Raw genomic sequence first — 16780 nt, 5'->3', positions numbered from 1 at the left:
AAGTATAATAAATCTTAATCAAATTTGCCTTTATTTTAATCGTAGAAACTAAAAATGTAATAATATACGGGTGTTCCATTTTAAAAAAATACAACTTTGATATTTTTTACTTATTTGGGACACTCTGTATCTTGTAAAATTATTTTTAAATTGTACCTCTAATAGTCCTTCATCGAACCCAAAACTTACAATTTGTAAAAATCTCATCGTTTAGCTACAATACTCCGTGTCGTATGTGGTGAACAACCCTGTATAACAAGTCTCTAGTGAGGTGACAGTGATTTCACTGATAGTGAAATGTATGAATACAAAAGAAGTACTTTAATCTTAGTTTCTGAATCTTATAGTAAACGGTTCGATAGTATCGGCAATACGCGCTTTAGAATATAAAAGTTCTCGGTCTATAATAGTCTATAACTCCTCTCACCACATAGACAAATATACTATTTGTACTTACATAGGTTCAGTAGTAAGAAGGGGCATATTGCTGATTGCTCTGTAGCCGTCCTTTCTAGCTACAGAAATATCGAATGTAGCTTTCATTTCTGGCTCGTCGAAGCAGGGGAAAGCTCTCCTAGCACTAATAGCTTCGAACTGAGTGACACCCAGCCATTTCTTTTCCTTGGTGTGGCTATCCACATAGCTGCTTCGGTAAAACCCTTCAAATGATTAAAGAAAACATAAAATTGTGTTAGACATCTTTCTTCAGGCAATTTCGCATATTTAATTTATTCTATTTTTATATATTATACTGAGTGGTCCGAACTGTATTTCGAAAACTTCGGCAGCATATTCTGCTGATAAAAATAAGTAAAAAAGTTTATATAGTATGTCCTACAGTCCTAAAAATGCTTAGTATCGGAGATAAAGGGCATACTCATAGAAGTTTCATTTTTATTTCGATTTTGTCCAAATAATTTCTGATGGAACGCCAATATTTGGATGAAAATTAATGTCTGGGAGTTTTTTAACATGAGAAATTTGATTCTGATGTCAATTAAACTGCTATTTGTAGAGGACGCCACCTATATGTGTTTGAACTGCTTTGAAGAGTAATAACTTTTCGTCCGTACCTGTATAAAACTACTGAGTGAAAAAATATACATTTCCATTATTTTTTACGTAAAAAATCTCTCTTGGTAAAAATCGCTACGAGCAACCGTTTTCAAGATATTTAGAATGGAAATAGCCAATACATTGACTAAAAATAAATATGTTGAGTAGATAGTTATTTGAATGAAATGATAAATTTGGGTTGTTACTTATTAACCTCGTTATTAACTTAACTTTTTATTTTTTTAAATTAATCATAAATTTTTCTTCGAAAAGATGATGATACACAGTTTCTGTTGAACTTTTGGCACAAAAACATTTCAAATTTATGATTTCAGTCTAATAACTATTTAGTCAACTTGTTTAATTTATGTCAACGATGGTATTGATAATTTCGATTCCAAATATCAGAAGAACCGTTACTCGTAGATTTTTACCAAGAGATCCTTTTTAGATAAAGAACGTCGTAAATTTATATTCACTCACTGGTTTTAGACAGTTACGGACGAAAAGTTATTACTCTTCAAACCGGTTAAAAAATATGTAGGTGGCGCCCTCTACAAGTAGGAGTTACATTGACATCAAAATCAAATTTATATGCTAATAAATTTTTCATGCAAAAAAACTCCTAGACATTTTCATCCAAATATTGACGATACTTCAGAAATTATTTGGAAAAAATCAAAATATAAAATGAAACTTCTACACTCTGTATCTCCAAAACTAAGCATTATAGGACATACATTTATAAGAACTTTTTTACTTACTTTTATCTGCAGAATATGCTGCCGAAGTTTCCGGAAAACAGTTCGGACCACCCTGTATATTAAAAATATTGAGCAAAATTATTAATGTGATATTTTCTTTGGATTAGAAGTGTATGCATTTAGGAATAGGAACAATGTGAGTTTTAGTGAACTAAAGTCTGTCCAACGTGTCAGGGAACGCTTCGATAGACCCCATCTAATACCTGTATATTAAAATGAGAGACCATTACTTCATATGTCCTCTAGTTGAAAAGATTATATATTCTGAACAAGAGTCTCATTCTTATTCCATAAAAATCATCAAATGAGAAACACACATTTTTTACAATCATATGCAAAATAACGCAACGGAATTTTTTTTCGTTAAAGTTTAAAGTGCTAAATTTTTTTAGCCCTATTTTCATAAATTTTTTAGCAAACTGTATATAAATCTATCAACTTTAATTCATAAACTCAGTTTTTTTTATCAAACTCTAGTATTTGGTTTATTATACAGGGTTAATTGAAGGGTTGTTTTTTACCCTAAGGTTAAAACACTCTCTGCAATAATTTCGTGAGTAACTTTTTCTAAAACATTATTTTTCGATCAGAACCATGTGTTCTGAGCATTTTGTTTTTTGACGCATATCAACACATGCCTTGATTAATTTTTAAGGGCGAAATGAACTTGCCACCAACAATTTGCAATTTTTTCAACTATCATAACTTTATGATGTTATTTTTTAATATCACGAGGTGGCTTTGGTGGCTATTGTCGTAATGTCATATGGGCATTGATTAGAACTTTATATTAAAATTTAAAAAATGTTAAATTGTAACGATATAGGCTTGGTTTTAATAAATATTATAAACACTAACAGGACTAAGGATAATAAAAAAAGTAACTGTAATAACTAAGGATACAAACAAACAAAAAACTTGTAAAAAATAATCTTATACTTCGTGCTGCCTCCCCTGGCTGCTATAACCGTCTGTAGACGTCAGTTCATATTGTTAATGAGGCTGAAAATATATTGGTTTATGTTTTCCAATTCTTCTTCAAGAACCAAGAGAGTATTCATAATTTTGGCCATCTTCAACTTCAATGACTTATGCACAATCTTTGACACTAAGAATCATAGTCAATCGTACACAACAATAATTCAGGCAAATTCATTTTGCTCTTAAAAATTAACCAAAACATGTGTTAACATGAGTCAAAAAACAAAATATTCAGGAAACATGGTTCTGGCCGAAAAATAATGTTTTAGGAAAATTTGTTCACGAAATTATTACACAGGGTGTTTTAAAGATGGGGTAAAAAACAGCTTTTCGATTAACCCGGTATAGTAAATGAAATACTAAATTTTATAATAAGCTGAGTTTACGAATTAAAATTTATATATTTATATACAGTTTGCAAAAAAATAAAGGAAATAGGACTAAAAATAAAAAAATATAACATTTTAAACTTGACGAAAAAATTTTCTGTTGCCTTTTTTGCATCTGCGTGTATTTTCACCACTCATATTGTACAAGATAAATGAACTACCATTATTTGCTTTTCTTACCCTGATATGCAGGGTGTCCCAGAAATAAGTCCAAGTATTTTAACTGGTAGTATAGTTCAACCCCAGAAACACGCCTATGAGCTTTTATTCACGAAAAAAAAAAATTGAAAATTCGAAATTTTTTGGAAATTTTTTTAGCTTTTAGTTAAAAAACATTAATGATAATGGATGGGTGTTTTAAAGATAAGGTAAAAAACAACTTTTCGATTAACCCGGTATAGTAAATCAAATACTAAATTTTATAATAAACTGAGTTTACGAATTAAAATTTATATATTTATACAGGGTGTTTCAAAACAAATGCGAAAAACTTCAGGGGGCGATTCCTTATTAAAAATAAAGGGTAGTTTGCTTTATAAATGTTGGGTCAAAAGTCAACCATTAGGGAGATATCGCGGAACAAAGATGGCGGAAAAATAATGTTTTTATTTTTTATCTTGAAAACGAAAAGCGATAGACTAATGAAATTTTATAGAAGCATTACTGTTATAAAAACACACTTTATGGTAATTTTTTTACTTTTTTAAAATGAGTGGAAGGGGTTGAAATAAACTACCCTTATCATTCTTGTTAACGAAATTTAAAGAAAAATCTTATCAAACACATTCAAGATGCATTAATTTGGATAGTTTAGTTGATTTAGAAACTTTTTTATCTCTTGTGTTTATTTGATAAAAGCCACCGATTTGAAATTAAAAAATAAAATGTAAAGCATTACATGTCACGACAAAAAACATTTTTAGATAAAGAATCTAGTTGACTGCTGTAATTTTTTTAGGAAAAAATCTAGTCGACCGCTGTCACTTTTTAGGATGTTTCTAATATTATTTAATTTGACATACTCTACTGCAATACGTTATTATCTTACGATCAATTAATTATTCCGAAGCCTTTTTTCTTTATCTAAAAATGTTTTCTGCCCTGACATGTAATGCTTTACATTTTATTTTTTAATTTCAAATATTTTTTGAGAGTTTTATCAAAAAAATACAAGAGATAAAAAAGTTTCTAAATAAACTGAACTATCCAATTACTTTTTTGCATGTGTTTGATACGATTTTTCTTTAAATTCCGTTAACAAGAATGATAGGGGTAGTTTATTTCAACCCCTTCCACTCATTTTAAAAAAGTGAAAAAATTACCAGAAAGTGTGTTTTCATAACAGTAATGCTTCCATAAAATTTCATTAGTCTATCTCTTTTCGTTTTCAAGATAAAAAATAAAAACATTATTTTTTCGCCATCTTTGTACTGCGATATCTCCCTAATGATTGACTTTTGACCCAACGTTTATAAAGCAAACTACCCTTTATTTTTAACAAGGAATCACCCCCTGAAGTTTTTCGCATTTGTTCTGAAACACCCTGTATACAGTTTGCAAAAAAAATCAAGGAAATAGGACTAAAAATAAAAAAAATATAACATTTTAAACTTGACGAAAAAATTTTCTGTTGCCTTTTTTTGCATCTGCCTGTATTTTCACCACCATATTGTACAAGATAAATGAACTACCATTATTTGCTTTTCTTATCCTGATATGCAGGGTGTCCCAGAAATAAGTCCAAGTATTTTAACTGGTAGTATAGTTCAACCCCAGAAACACGCCTATGAGCTTTTATTCACGAAAAAAAACATTGAAAATTCGAAATTTTTTGGAAATTTTTTTAGTTTTTAGTTAAAAAACATTAATGATAATGGATGGGTGTTTTAAAGATAAGGTAAAAAACAACTTTTCGATTAACCCGGTATAGTAAATGAAATACTAAATTTTATAATAAACTGAGTTTACGAATTAAAATTTATATATTTATATACAGTTTGCAAAAAAAATAAAGGAAATAGGACTAAAAATAAAAAAAATATAACATTTTAAACTTGACGAAAAAATTTTCTGTTGCCTTTTTTTGCATCTGCGTGTATTTTCACCACTCATCTTGTACAAGATAAATGAACTACCATTATTTGCTTTTCTTACCCTGATATGCAGGGTGTCCCAGAAATAAGTCCAAGTATTTTAACTGGTAGTATAGTTCAACCCCAGAAACACGCCTATGAGCTTTTATTCACGAAAAAAAAAAATTGAAAATTCGAAATTTTTTGGAATTTTTTTTAGTTTTTAGTTAAAAAACATTAATGATAAATTATTTCATGATAATATGGCAACATAGGTATTAGATTAAATTTACAAGAAAAATAATACCCAGAAAAGATCCAGCGTTTCTCAAAATTTTAGCAAAAATTTTCAAAGTAAAATAACTCCGTTATTTTGGCTTATTTGAACAACGAGATGTACCACCCCTTAAAATACTTGCACTTATTTCTGGGACACCCTGTGTATAGTCTTTCTAACCACAGGATTCATAAGTGACAATTGTGTCTGTCATTTTAATTCACAGTCAAATTGTATTTTCTGTCATTTTTTGGAAGGGGTCTGTCGAAATCTTCCCTGATTCGTAACATAGACTATACATACCTGCAAGTCCATCGTTCAGTTTTCCTTTGAAAGGAATATAAATTTCGTAGCGGTGGTCCTCCGTGAGGGGTTGATCCAACAAAATGATCAAAAAGTCGTTTTCTTTATCGTAGGTCACTTTCAGCTCCTTGATTTCTTTGATGACTTTGCTGGAAATGTCCTTGAGAGCCACTTTCTCCTCTTCGATTTCCAGGTCTTTGGAGTGCAGAGTTATGTTTTTTGTGGGAGTTACGCAAGATGTCTGAAAAATAGAGATGAGTTCGTAGTATATTTTTTCTTGCACAAATAGTTAATTGTTTTATTAGGAGTAAAAATAACACTTTTTGTGGCGATTTTTGACATACAACCGAGGCACAAAAAATCATTTTTACTCTGAATGGAACATGTTATTGTTTTTTCAAACGCCACAAATAATTTTTTAAACAATTTCAAACGTTCCAAATAATATAAAAAGATTTAAAAGTCCTACCTTGTATGTAATTATATATCGAGAAGCCGTTACTCTCGTTGAATTTGACACTTTATGTCAGTTTAATAATACTGTATGATCGAATAAAAACGGCGTCAGCGATGGCTATGAAATGAACATCGATGACATTTCCCATATAAATTTGCATATAAAACACAGACAGCGATCTTCATTTCATAGCCATCGCTGACGCCGTTTTTATTCGATCATACGGTATGTTCGTACTTATTCGCAAAAATTAATACTTTTGTAACGTTTAAAAAAATTATTTGTGCGTATCTGTATTAGGAATTTTATTACAACTGGACATTAAACAAGGAAACAATATAACTTTTAGGCGCCTATCAATATTTTCAAACGCAAATGGTCTAATAATATGAATATGACATTACACTCCTTGTCTAGTAAATAACATGCTTGTACAAATTAGGCTATGGATGTATATTGTTTTTGTAGTTCATCCATGGCTAGATCAGATTTTTTTAGAGGTGGTTATCAGCCAGTTCAGTTCATAATCAACTTGGAGACTGAGCCCTCTATACCGGGACCGGGTGCGTCTCAAAAGTGGCTCACCCGTTTAACTTTTTTATTTTTTCAGATAAAAAAACGAGATTTGGTATGTTACATGTCATAAATTAGGATTGATTGACGTATTCAATTGTTTTCGGTCACTTCCTGTTTCACCGGACATGACTTCAACTTTTGATTTTTAAATGGCACCTTCGGTATTTTTTTACTTTATTCGATAGAAAATGATACTCTGAATATAATGACATATAATATGTCAACTTTTGACATTTTCGTATATAGTTTATTTGAAATTGTAACATGCGGTTCATAACGATAATTTGACTCGAAATATCAAAACGTGTGATACCAAATAATTCGTAAAAAAATGCTTTTTCCAAATATGCTAATGAGCCACCATCTTTCCATTTGAAAATATATGAGATATGATTAAAAATATGATTTGGCCATCTTTTAACCCGCCAGGATAAGACACTAAAAACATTAGACGATCAAATTTATTTTCCAAGGCTCCTTGATTAAAACTTAGTGATTTTAACACAGCCATGGCACTCTAGATTGAATTTTAAAATACGATTTTTTATTAAGTGAGAATGTCAAAAGTTGACATATGATATGTCATTCTATTCAGAATGTAATTTTCTCTCGAATAAAGTATAAATATACCAAAAGTGCCAATTAAAAATCAAAAGTTGTAGTCATTTCCGGTGAAACGGGAAGTGACCAAAAACAATTATTGAATGCGTCAATCAATCCTAATTTATGTTGTATACTAACATACCAAATCTCGTTTTTTTTTTATCTGAAAAAATAAAAAAGTCAAAGGGGTGAGCCAGATCATTGCCTAAGAATCGCATATTTGCTAGGCGGTCGCACTAACATAAAATCATAAAACGCTTTCTGTCATTTCCTCTTCAGATTAACAAAATCTGTACGGCTTCTCTAGTCAATCCTAGCCATGTCAGTAGACGTACTACAGCTTAACAGTCTTTCTGTCTTATCAGATCTGCCGTTAACTTTGGCGAATGTTCCACTATGACTTTTTCGCCTCTCTCTGACCTGATGAATTCCTCCACCATTCTAGAAATTTTGTTGACCACCCACTATTATGGCTATGTTTGTAACTACATTTGCAGCGCCGCACAAGAGTTCTGAGGCTGTAAATGACATTAATCAGCCTTGTTTTGCCATGTCATCTGCCTTTTCGTTACCCTTGAGACCCTCGTACTCCGGTACTCGTGCTTAACCCGTGGTAAGCAAGAAAATAACTAACTTTCAAACGCAATTACCTCCTGACTTTTCGCGTTTATTCATTTACACCATGTATATGCAGATATGTCTTATTTTAGATATCGACAAAACCAAAATACGATTTCGAAATAATATAGGTCAATGTTTAAAATCAAAAACTGCGAAGGCTAATCGATTCAAATCACGAAACTGGCGAACCGAGTCAGGTCTTTGACTAGTTTTGTTTGCAAACAGAGGAGCGGCGTGGTCGGCGCCTTGCAACAGACAGCCTTTACATCGCTTTATTTTAAAGTTCAAACAATTATTTTAATTATTTATGTACATTTCTCTAGTGTTATATTCAATTAGATATCGAGAAATTCGCTTGAAATGCACGCTTTTTTAAGATCAAACTTGGAGTGATTAATTACATGAGCTATTATCTTTCAAAACTTCCATAAGCTCAAGATAAATGGACTATGAACAAAAACGCCAGTATCCTACAACTCGGTGGTTTTATGGCAAAAGATCCTATGTCGAAACCTTATTGCGATATCATTGTAACACGAAAAACGTGTTTTGTCCAAAATTTTGAATTCCATAAAAATAATATGGTTTCATTTGGCTTAAAAATGTTCCATTTGACTTTTTAAGCCACATGGAAACAAATGATTTTTATGGATCATAGAACTTATTGCCATATTATAGGTAACAAGAAAAACGCCAAAATTTCGACATAGCACCTTTTGCCATAAAACCACCGAACTATCATATAATATCTCATAGAAAAATTATAGGTAAACGCATCAGCATATTGATAGAGAGTGGGCCAGTTATTATAAACATAAACCCTACAAAGCTTCAAAACGACTACTGGATAAGTTACAGCACTTATTATCTTACAAAACTTAAGTTGACTCAGGATAATTGGATAAAAAAAGAAGCCAATATGCCACAAATATTATTTTGTAGCATATTGGCTGTATAGCGCCACTCTGTATATACGAATATATACTGGGTGGCGCCTTTCATACGACGCTGAGGCTCTAAGGAGAACGACAGTTTGTATTGAAATGAATTTTTGTGAGCAAATACAGGGTGTCCCAGAAACAAGTGCAAGTATTTTAAGGGGTGGTAGATCTGGTTAAAAGAAATATTTTTTATCTTTACCGTTTTCCAAATAAGTCCAAAATAACCGAGTTTACTTTGAAAATTTGCAAAAAAATTACTTGCACTTATTTATGGGACACCATGTATAGGTTAATTTAGAGCATTTTTTAAAAATAGAGTTTTACTACAGGGCGTCCCCCCCCAAAAAAATACACATCAAAGTTGTGTTTTTTAAATAATTGAATAAAAAAATTGGAATTTACCGGTATAGCCTAATATGTAGTTAAAATAACTATTGTACTTTAAATCAAATTAAAACTTGACCCAAAAAGTTATACCGGGGGTGAGACAAAATTAATATTGAACATTCGTCACCTTTAAACGCAAGCTACTTTTTATTTTAAATAAAACACCCAGTATATTATTTCGATATTCAATTGGGAATTAATGTCTCTTAAAAATACTCAAACAAAGATTTTGCTAGATATTTTATTTTTTTTATTTAGTGTCGGTAGATCTTTATTATTTGGTTAAATCTCTCAACATAGCTGTCAAATTAATTCAACTTTAACAACTAGTTCTCATGTTGTGACAGTACATAGAGATGAAGGAAATAAATTTAGATTGGAATGCCCGTCAAAATTTTAGGTCGCGAAATTGTTTTGGTTCGCGACCGTTGTACGCGGTCTGGCGCTGCTATAGCGGTTGCTAAGAACAACCGCAAACGAAAACAGAAATATTTTTCTCTTGTCCATATCTCTTGTCAAAGTCAGAATCTTCAAAACTCGTGATAATTGTGAAAAAGTGGCATTAAAAACTTAAAAAGCTGTGCTGTGAACTGTGAACTGCAAAAACCATCGTGGATCGTGGCATAATGTCGGTTTCCAATGTTTCGTAGGTATTTCATACATGTCCTTATATAAAATAAAGTTTCTTGTATGCAACACACTGTATTTTATTTATAAAATTAAAAGAAAATAATAATAAATTTGAATAAACAATATTTGGCGATATAATTAGTTAAAACAAAAAAAATCCCAGAAATTTGCCGAAAATGGTAACTTTCCTACATCAGGGAGAATTGATATGATTGTATTAGTTGGCTACTGCAGTGTGCATTCAACAATTAATAGAATACTTAAATGCTTCTGATTTATCTATTTTAGTCAGGACCTTTTTATGGGGATAAGTTAAAGACAGTATTTACAAAACTCGACCAACTATTGTCGACAACATGAGAGAAAGGATTGTAGCTGCTTCTCGAAGTAGAACTCCACATAGGTATAGCTTTTAACATAAAAATATATTTTGAAAAGAGAATCATTTTACGTAGTGAACAGGAAAAGAAGCATTTTGAACATTTTATTTCATCTAGCTAATTTTTGTCCCAATTATACGTTTATATCTAGTTTTAATTCTGTAATAATTAAAATATGTTTTAAACGTGTATTTTTTTATTTCCGTTGAGTATTTTACTCTAGAACCTTAAGATCACCAATAGGCCCAAACGCTTGGTCAAAAGACACACACAATATACCGTATGATCGAATAAAAACGGCGTCAGCGATGGCTATGAAATGAAGATCGCTGTCATTTTATATGTAAAATTACATGGGAAATGTCATCGATCGTCATTTCCAAGCCAACTGGACGCCATTTTATTTCGATCATACGGTATTAATGACAAATGACAAATACCTACAATATGATCGAAAAAAACTGCGTTAACAATGGCTATGAAATGGAGATCGCTGTCATTTTATATGAAAAATTGTATGGGGAATGTCATTGATTGTCATTTCCAAGTCAAATGGTCGCTGTTTTTTATTTCGTAACAGCCCTGTAAGATATCGACTAAAACCGTGTTAATAAGAGGGACATTGTACTAAGTGCCACATGTCTTTTTGCACTTCGCTCCATCCACCAAATAGAACAGAACAGAAACTTACCTCTATCCATACTTTTCCATGGAAGTCAAAATTGTCTTTCTCGCCCAGCGGAGTGATGATCTCCAATCTGTAATTTTCGGGCATCACATTTTTCGGTAATCTGTAGTCGTGTCCATTGACAAACGTCAAAAATGACAGCACAGCGATAGCCGCTGTTTTCATTCTGAAAAATTATATAAAAAATAAAAACATGTTAAAAAAATAAGACTGATACGTAAATGAGGTGATTGACAAATTAAATTGACGTATACCTGACAGTTTTTATTCTTTATATATTTTATAAATATAAAATTTAATAAAGAAAAAAAAATATAAAAGCATTTATAAAATGATTCCACTTTGAGGACACCATTTAAAAATATTTTGCGATACGTGTTCAAATTTGGATAGTACAATATTTTACCATAGTAAACAATACAATTTAACTGATTTAATCGTTACTTACTTGCTAATTGCTTGGTTAAAACTTCCATAAATTTAAAACAAATAATTTGCATCTACAATATTTCCTTGTTATTTCTGTCTCTATACTAAAAACAATTTCTTCGAACTGTTTTTTTTACATCACATTACAAGGGTAAGTCTCATTTTACTACATTCATTCTATAATAAGCATTTTTTTTCGCAGATAATGCAAATTTCAATTGGCTTTTTTAATTATTAACTATTAATTAATTATTGAATTATGTCGATGTCTGGTTTATTTAAAATAGATTTAATAGATTTCAAATAAAACTGTTTTAAAGAAACGTTTGAAATAACGAAACATCACAATAACAGAGATACAGGAGATGTTCCAAATTGCAAAATTTTTAAAAAGACCCTGTAGCTCAAAAACGAAGTGTGCTATGGAAATTTTGTTTACAGCATCTTCCGTTTGACAAAAAAGTGGGACAGGTTTGTGCAAACCGCATCCTTATATCTTCACATAATATGGTATGATTTCAACCAAAATGGGACATTCTGTATACAAAGCGTTCTTTATTTTTTAAGATTAATAAAATGAAAAGTTGTAAAAATACTTGTTTCTAATTGAAATATTAGGATTTTTATGAGCACCTTGCATAATATTTAATATTTAGTCAACTAGATAGGTACTATAAAAATTTAATAGAGCCAAACTTATCATACAGGGTCCGGTTAATAGTGCTTAGGTCATCTGTAGCTCCTAGAATAAAAAACTTGAGAATTTTGTTTAAGTGCATGCCTAAAGTATGTACCAGGATGTATTTCAGGAAAATATTTTAACTTTTATAGAATGGCTCACAAAAGTGCGAGTGGATCGGGAAAGTTTTTATTTAAATAGGACACCCTGTATATTATTACATTTTTGGCTTCCTTTCAGATCACTTTTCATAATCCTAAGATATGAACTTGGATGTGAATAAATAATATATTTCGGTAGTTTCAGACATATTAATTAATAAATCAAAAATATATATTTTTCAGCCTGAACTGTTCTGAATTCAAAACAATAATGGATATTTACTTTAGATGGCCTGTACCATAGAGTTAAAAGCCTGTACTATGCCTGTACTTACATTATTATAAATCTGGTAATCGTAAATCATACATGTTCAAAATTCTACGCCAAACTTTCTAAAATATAAAATTATTTTTTAAATATTGAAATGTTTTAAATACAAAAAATGTTCATGTTTTAATTCTCCATCTATTGAGAAAATAATATACAGGGCGTTCCATTTAAACAAAAAACGAAGAAAAATAATTTTCTATTTTAGAAAGTCTATTTAAGAAATTTTGAACATCCTGTGTGATTTACGATTAGGTACCGTATTTACTGCAAAGTAACTACAGACCATCTAAAGTAAATACTTAATATAGTGTTGACTTCAGGACAGAGGTTCTTGTATTTTTAATATGTACTTTTTTAAGAAATGCTGACAAATATATTTTTTTGTTTATTTATTAATATCTCTGAAACTAACGAAATATATTTAGTCATATCTTAAGATTATGTAAAGTGATCTAAAAGAAAACCAAAAATGCAATAATATACAGGGTGTTCTATTTTAAAAAAAATCATCCCGACCACTCACACTTTTTAGAGCCATCCTATAGAAGTTAAAATATTTTCCTAAAATACCGTATGATCGAATAAAAACGGCGTCAGCGATGGCTATGAAATGAAGATCGCTGTCATTTTATATGTAAAATTATATGGGAAATGTCATCGATCGTCATTTCCAAGCCAACTGGACGCCATTTTTTTTCGATCATACGGTACATCCTAGTACATACTTTAGGTTTGCACTTATGCAGAAGTCCCAAGTTTCTTAATCTAGGAGCTACAAATGCCCAACGCACTACTGCCGGACCCTGTATATAGAAAATTTTATTTTTTTAAACGGCTTAACTTAGTTATCTGTTATCTACTTATAGAAAGAACATTTTACACTAAATGGTTTAAAATTTCATTTTATTGTATAAAATATATCTTATTTACTTACTAATTTTCTGTTAAATCCAACAAATTTCTAATTAGTAATTTAGTGATGTATTGCACGGGTAAGAAAAATAAATATTCTGCACGTACAAAGTTTACATAATCACTTCCAATCCGGGAGATAGATTCACAACAATATTATTTTTATACTGACGTATGTTTGAAGTCACTTTCTAGTCGCAATAATCTAAAAACTTCTACTCTCTGTTTAGAAAAGACTGTCTGAACCGTGAAGCGCTTCAGCTGTTGAGGCTTCTGTCTGCTTTTTCTCATTCTACATCGGCTGATTTGCACCCAAAACACGTAGCCAATTTGCGGATCGAGTTGTTTGCTGTAGTAATTAACGTAGTTTTACAAATTCGTAACATATAAACCGGTCACTAAGAGAAAAACACAGGAAGCAATGTTGTTTTTAACAAAATTCTGTTACAGATTAATAACAATTGATTGAAACGGTTTATTTTGTTGATGAGAGATAAAATATATTTGCAAATATCGCCATGATTTTTGGCTCAAATGATACATACAGGATGTTTTTTACGAACTGATTCTATCAAATTTAAATAAAATAATTAAAATGAACGTGATTCATAATCCTAAGTAATAAACTGCAAATGTTTTCATGGCTGCTAGATCTCAATAATATCTTCATCCGATTTTCAAATGGCCAAAATTAATATTAAGTTGGTCTCTAAGATATAAGTCTGTCCAGTTGGCTTTGAAATGACGATCGATGACATTTCCCATATAATTTTACATATAAAATGACAGCGATCGTCATTTCATAGCCATTGCTGACGCCGTTTTTATTCGATCATAGGGTATTATATTGATCTGTTTTGACCCAATATATACAGGGTTGTTCACCACATACGTCACGGAGTATTGTAGCTAAACGATGAGATTTTTACAAATTGTAAGTTTGGGGTTCGTTGAAGGACTATTAGAGCTACAATTTAAAAAAATTTCTACAAGATACAGAGTGTCCCAAATAAATAAAAAATATCAAGTTGTATTTTTTTAAATGGAACACCCTGTATTACATTTTTAGTTTCTACGATTAAAATAAAGGTAAATTTGATTAAGGTTTATTATACTTAAACCTTACCGTTTTTGAAATATTTTCAATTTTGTAAAATTGCAGTAAAAATTTTAAAGCTTCATTTCTCCAAGGGTATCAATATTTTTAATACTAAATATTTAATGAAGTTTATTTATTGATCAGTTATTGTGTTGCAATAATAAAAATAATACTACCTTATACAGAGTGTCTAAAAATTTATTTTAAATAATTATTAGCTTCAAACGGCAATAACTTCTTTAATTTAAATGGAATGCCCTGTATATTTTAGGAGAATCAGATGCACAATTAAATTGTCTATCAAATTGTATTATGCCATTTTTTACCTATCCCTTCAAGTTTTCGTAGAAAATGCATTTTCTTATAATTTAGACCTCATTTATCAATATATCCATGGAATATTGACATTTTAGATTGTTTTTAAAGCAGCAAATGTACAAAATGTACAGACTAGTAATATTATCGTTTTTAGCAAAACGATAATATTACTAGCCCATTTGTATGCAAAAAGAAAACTATTTAAATCTTTATCAAAGAGTATACCATTAATTAAATATAACACCATTATTTCCGCCCATATACTAATTAATTACATACTTAATTGTGTTCGTTAATAAATTATTATAAATAAATGTGGATTTGAGTCAGAAATCAATATAATAATAAGTTATCAAATTAAAGTCTCTGTTGTTATAAATAAGTATTTATGAAAAATGAAATTTCATTTTTAAGGTGTTACTTTTTATCACACTGTCTAATGCCCATACAAAATTCAGTTTTTTGTATTTGGAGCAATTATTATTAATCAACGCAAACAGTCAGTTAATGTAGTTTGAATACTGGAATCATATTAATTGGTCCTCTTTAACAAATATTTAAACAGTTTTTTTTATTTTTATTGAAATAAACGAATTATATCGACAATATTAGTATCTGTACTCTTAAAAATTTGGTACATCTTTAAAAATAATCTAAAATGTCAATAGTCCATGGGTATATTGATAAATAAGTTCTAAATTACAAGAAAATGCATTTTCTATGGAAACTTAAAGAGATAGGTAAAAATGGTATAATATAATTTGATAGACAATTAAATTGTGCATCTAATTCTCGTAAAATATACAGGGTGTTCTATTTAAATTAAACAAGTTATTGCCGTTTGAAGCTAATAATTATTTAAAATAAATTTTTAGACACTCTGTATAAGGTAGTATTATTTTTATTATTGCAACACAATAACTGATCAGTAAATAAACTTCAGTAAATATTTAGTATTAAAACCTTTGATACCCTTGGAGAAATGAAGCCCTAAAATTTTTACTGCAATTTCACAAAATTGAAAATATTTCAAAAACGGTAAGGTTTACGTATAATAAACCTTAATCAAATTTACCTTTATTTTAATCGTAGAAACTAAAAATGTAATAATATACAGGGTGTTCCATTTAAAAAAATACAACTTTGATATTTTTTACTTATTTGGGACACTCTGTATCTTGTAAAATTATTTTTAAATTGTACCTCTAATAGTCCTTCATCGAACCCAAAACTTACAATTTGTAAAAATCTCATCGTTTAGCTACAATAATCCGTGTCGTATGTGGTGAACAACCCTGTATAATCAAAATGTAACCAAACCGTTTTTTTTATTTACATAGTGATGATGATTGTGTTTTTTGTTTGACTTTTATTCCAAGATTTGACGTCCTAGTTTGGTGAACAGTACGTGGTGAACAGTATACCGGGTGCGTCTCAAAAGTGGCTCACTCCTATAACTTTTTTATTTTTTCAGATAAAAAACGAGGTTTGGTATGTTAGTATATGACATAAATTAGGATTAATTGGCGTATTCAATTGTTATTGGTCACTTCTTGTTTCACCGGAAATGACTACAACTTTTGATTTTTAAAGGGCACCCTCAGTATTTTTTTACTTTTTTCGACAGAAAATGACATTCTGAATAGAATGACATATCAAATGGTATTTTAATTATATCTCAATTTTTTCAAATGGAGGTGGCTCATTAGCATATTTGGAAAAGCATTTTTTTAAGAAAAAATTTCGTTACGAACCGCAAGTTATAATTTGAAATAAACCATATACG

General features: G+C 30.1%; 1 protein-coding gene across 3 annotated transcripts in view; it reads right to left on the bottom strand.

Moving 5' to 3' along the window:
* LOC115879725 (aminopeptidase N-like) overlaps nt 1–16780 on the bottom strand; it is a 41941-nt gene that overhangs the window by 15978 nt on the left and 9183 nt on the right. The window contains exons 1-4 of one of the 3 annotated variants that reach the window (XM_030896686.1): nt 13600–13890; nt 11129–11291; nt 5843–6083; nt 458–659 (exon numbers count right to left, since the gene is read on the bottom strand). In XM_030896686.1, the coding sequence (XP_030752546.1) occupies nt 458–659; nt 5843–6083; nt 11129–11290 (605 nt within the window). In that variant the 5' untranslated portion in view covers nt 11291; nt 13600–13890. Of the gene's footprint in view, nt 1–457; nt 660–5842; nt 6084–11128; nt 11292–11573; nt 11668–13599; nt 13891–16780 lie in introns of those variants that run through there. The other 2 variants (XM_030896687.1, XM_030896685.1) reach the window with 2 other exon arrangements.

This window comes from Sitophilus oryzae, unplaced genomic scaffold, assembly GCF_002938485.1.
Source record: "Sitophilus oryzae breed Bouriz unplaced genomic scaffold, Soryzae_2.0 scaffold_1586_pilon_pilon, whole genome shotgun sequence".
Lineage (NCBI taxonomy): Eukaryota > Metazoa > Arthropoda > Insecta > Coleoptera > Curculionidae > Sitophilus > Sitophilus oryzae.
This window is presented reverse-complemented; position numbering and strand designations above follow the sequence as displayed.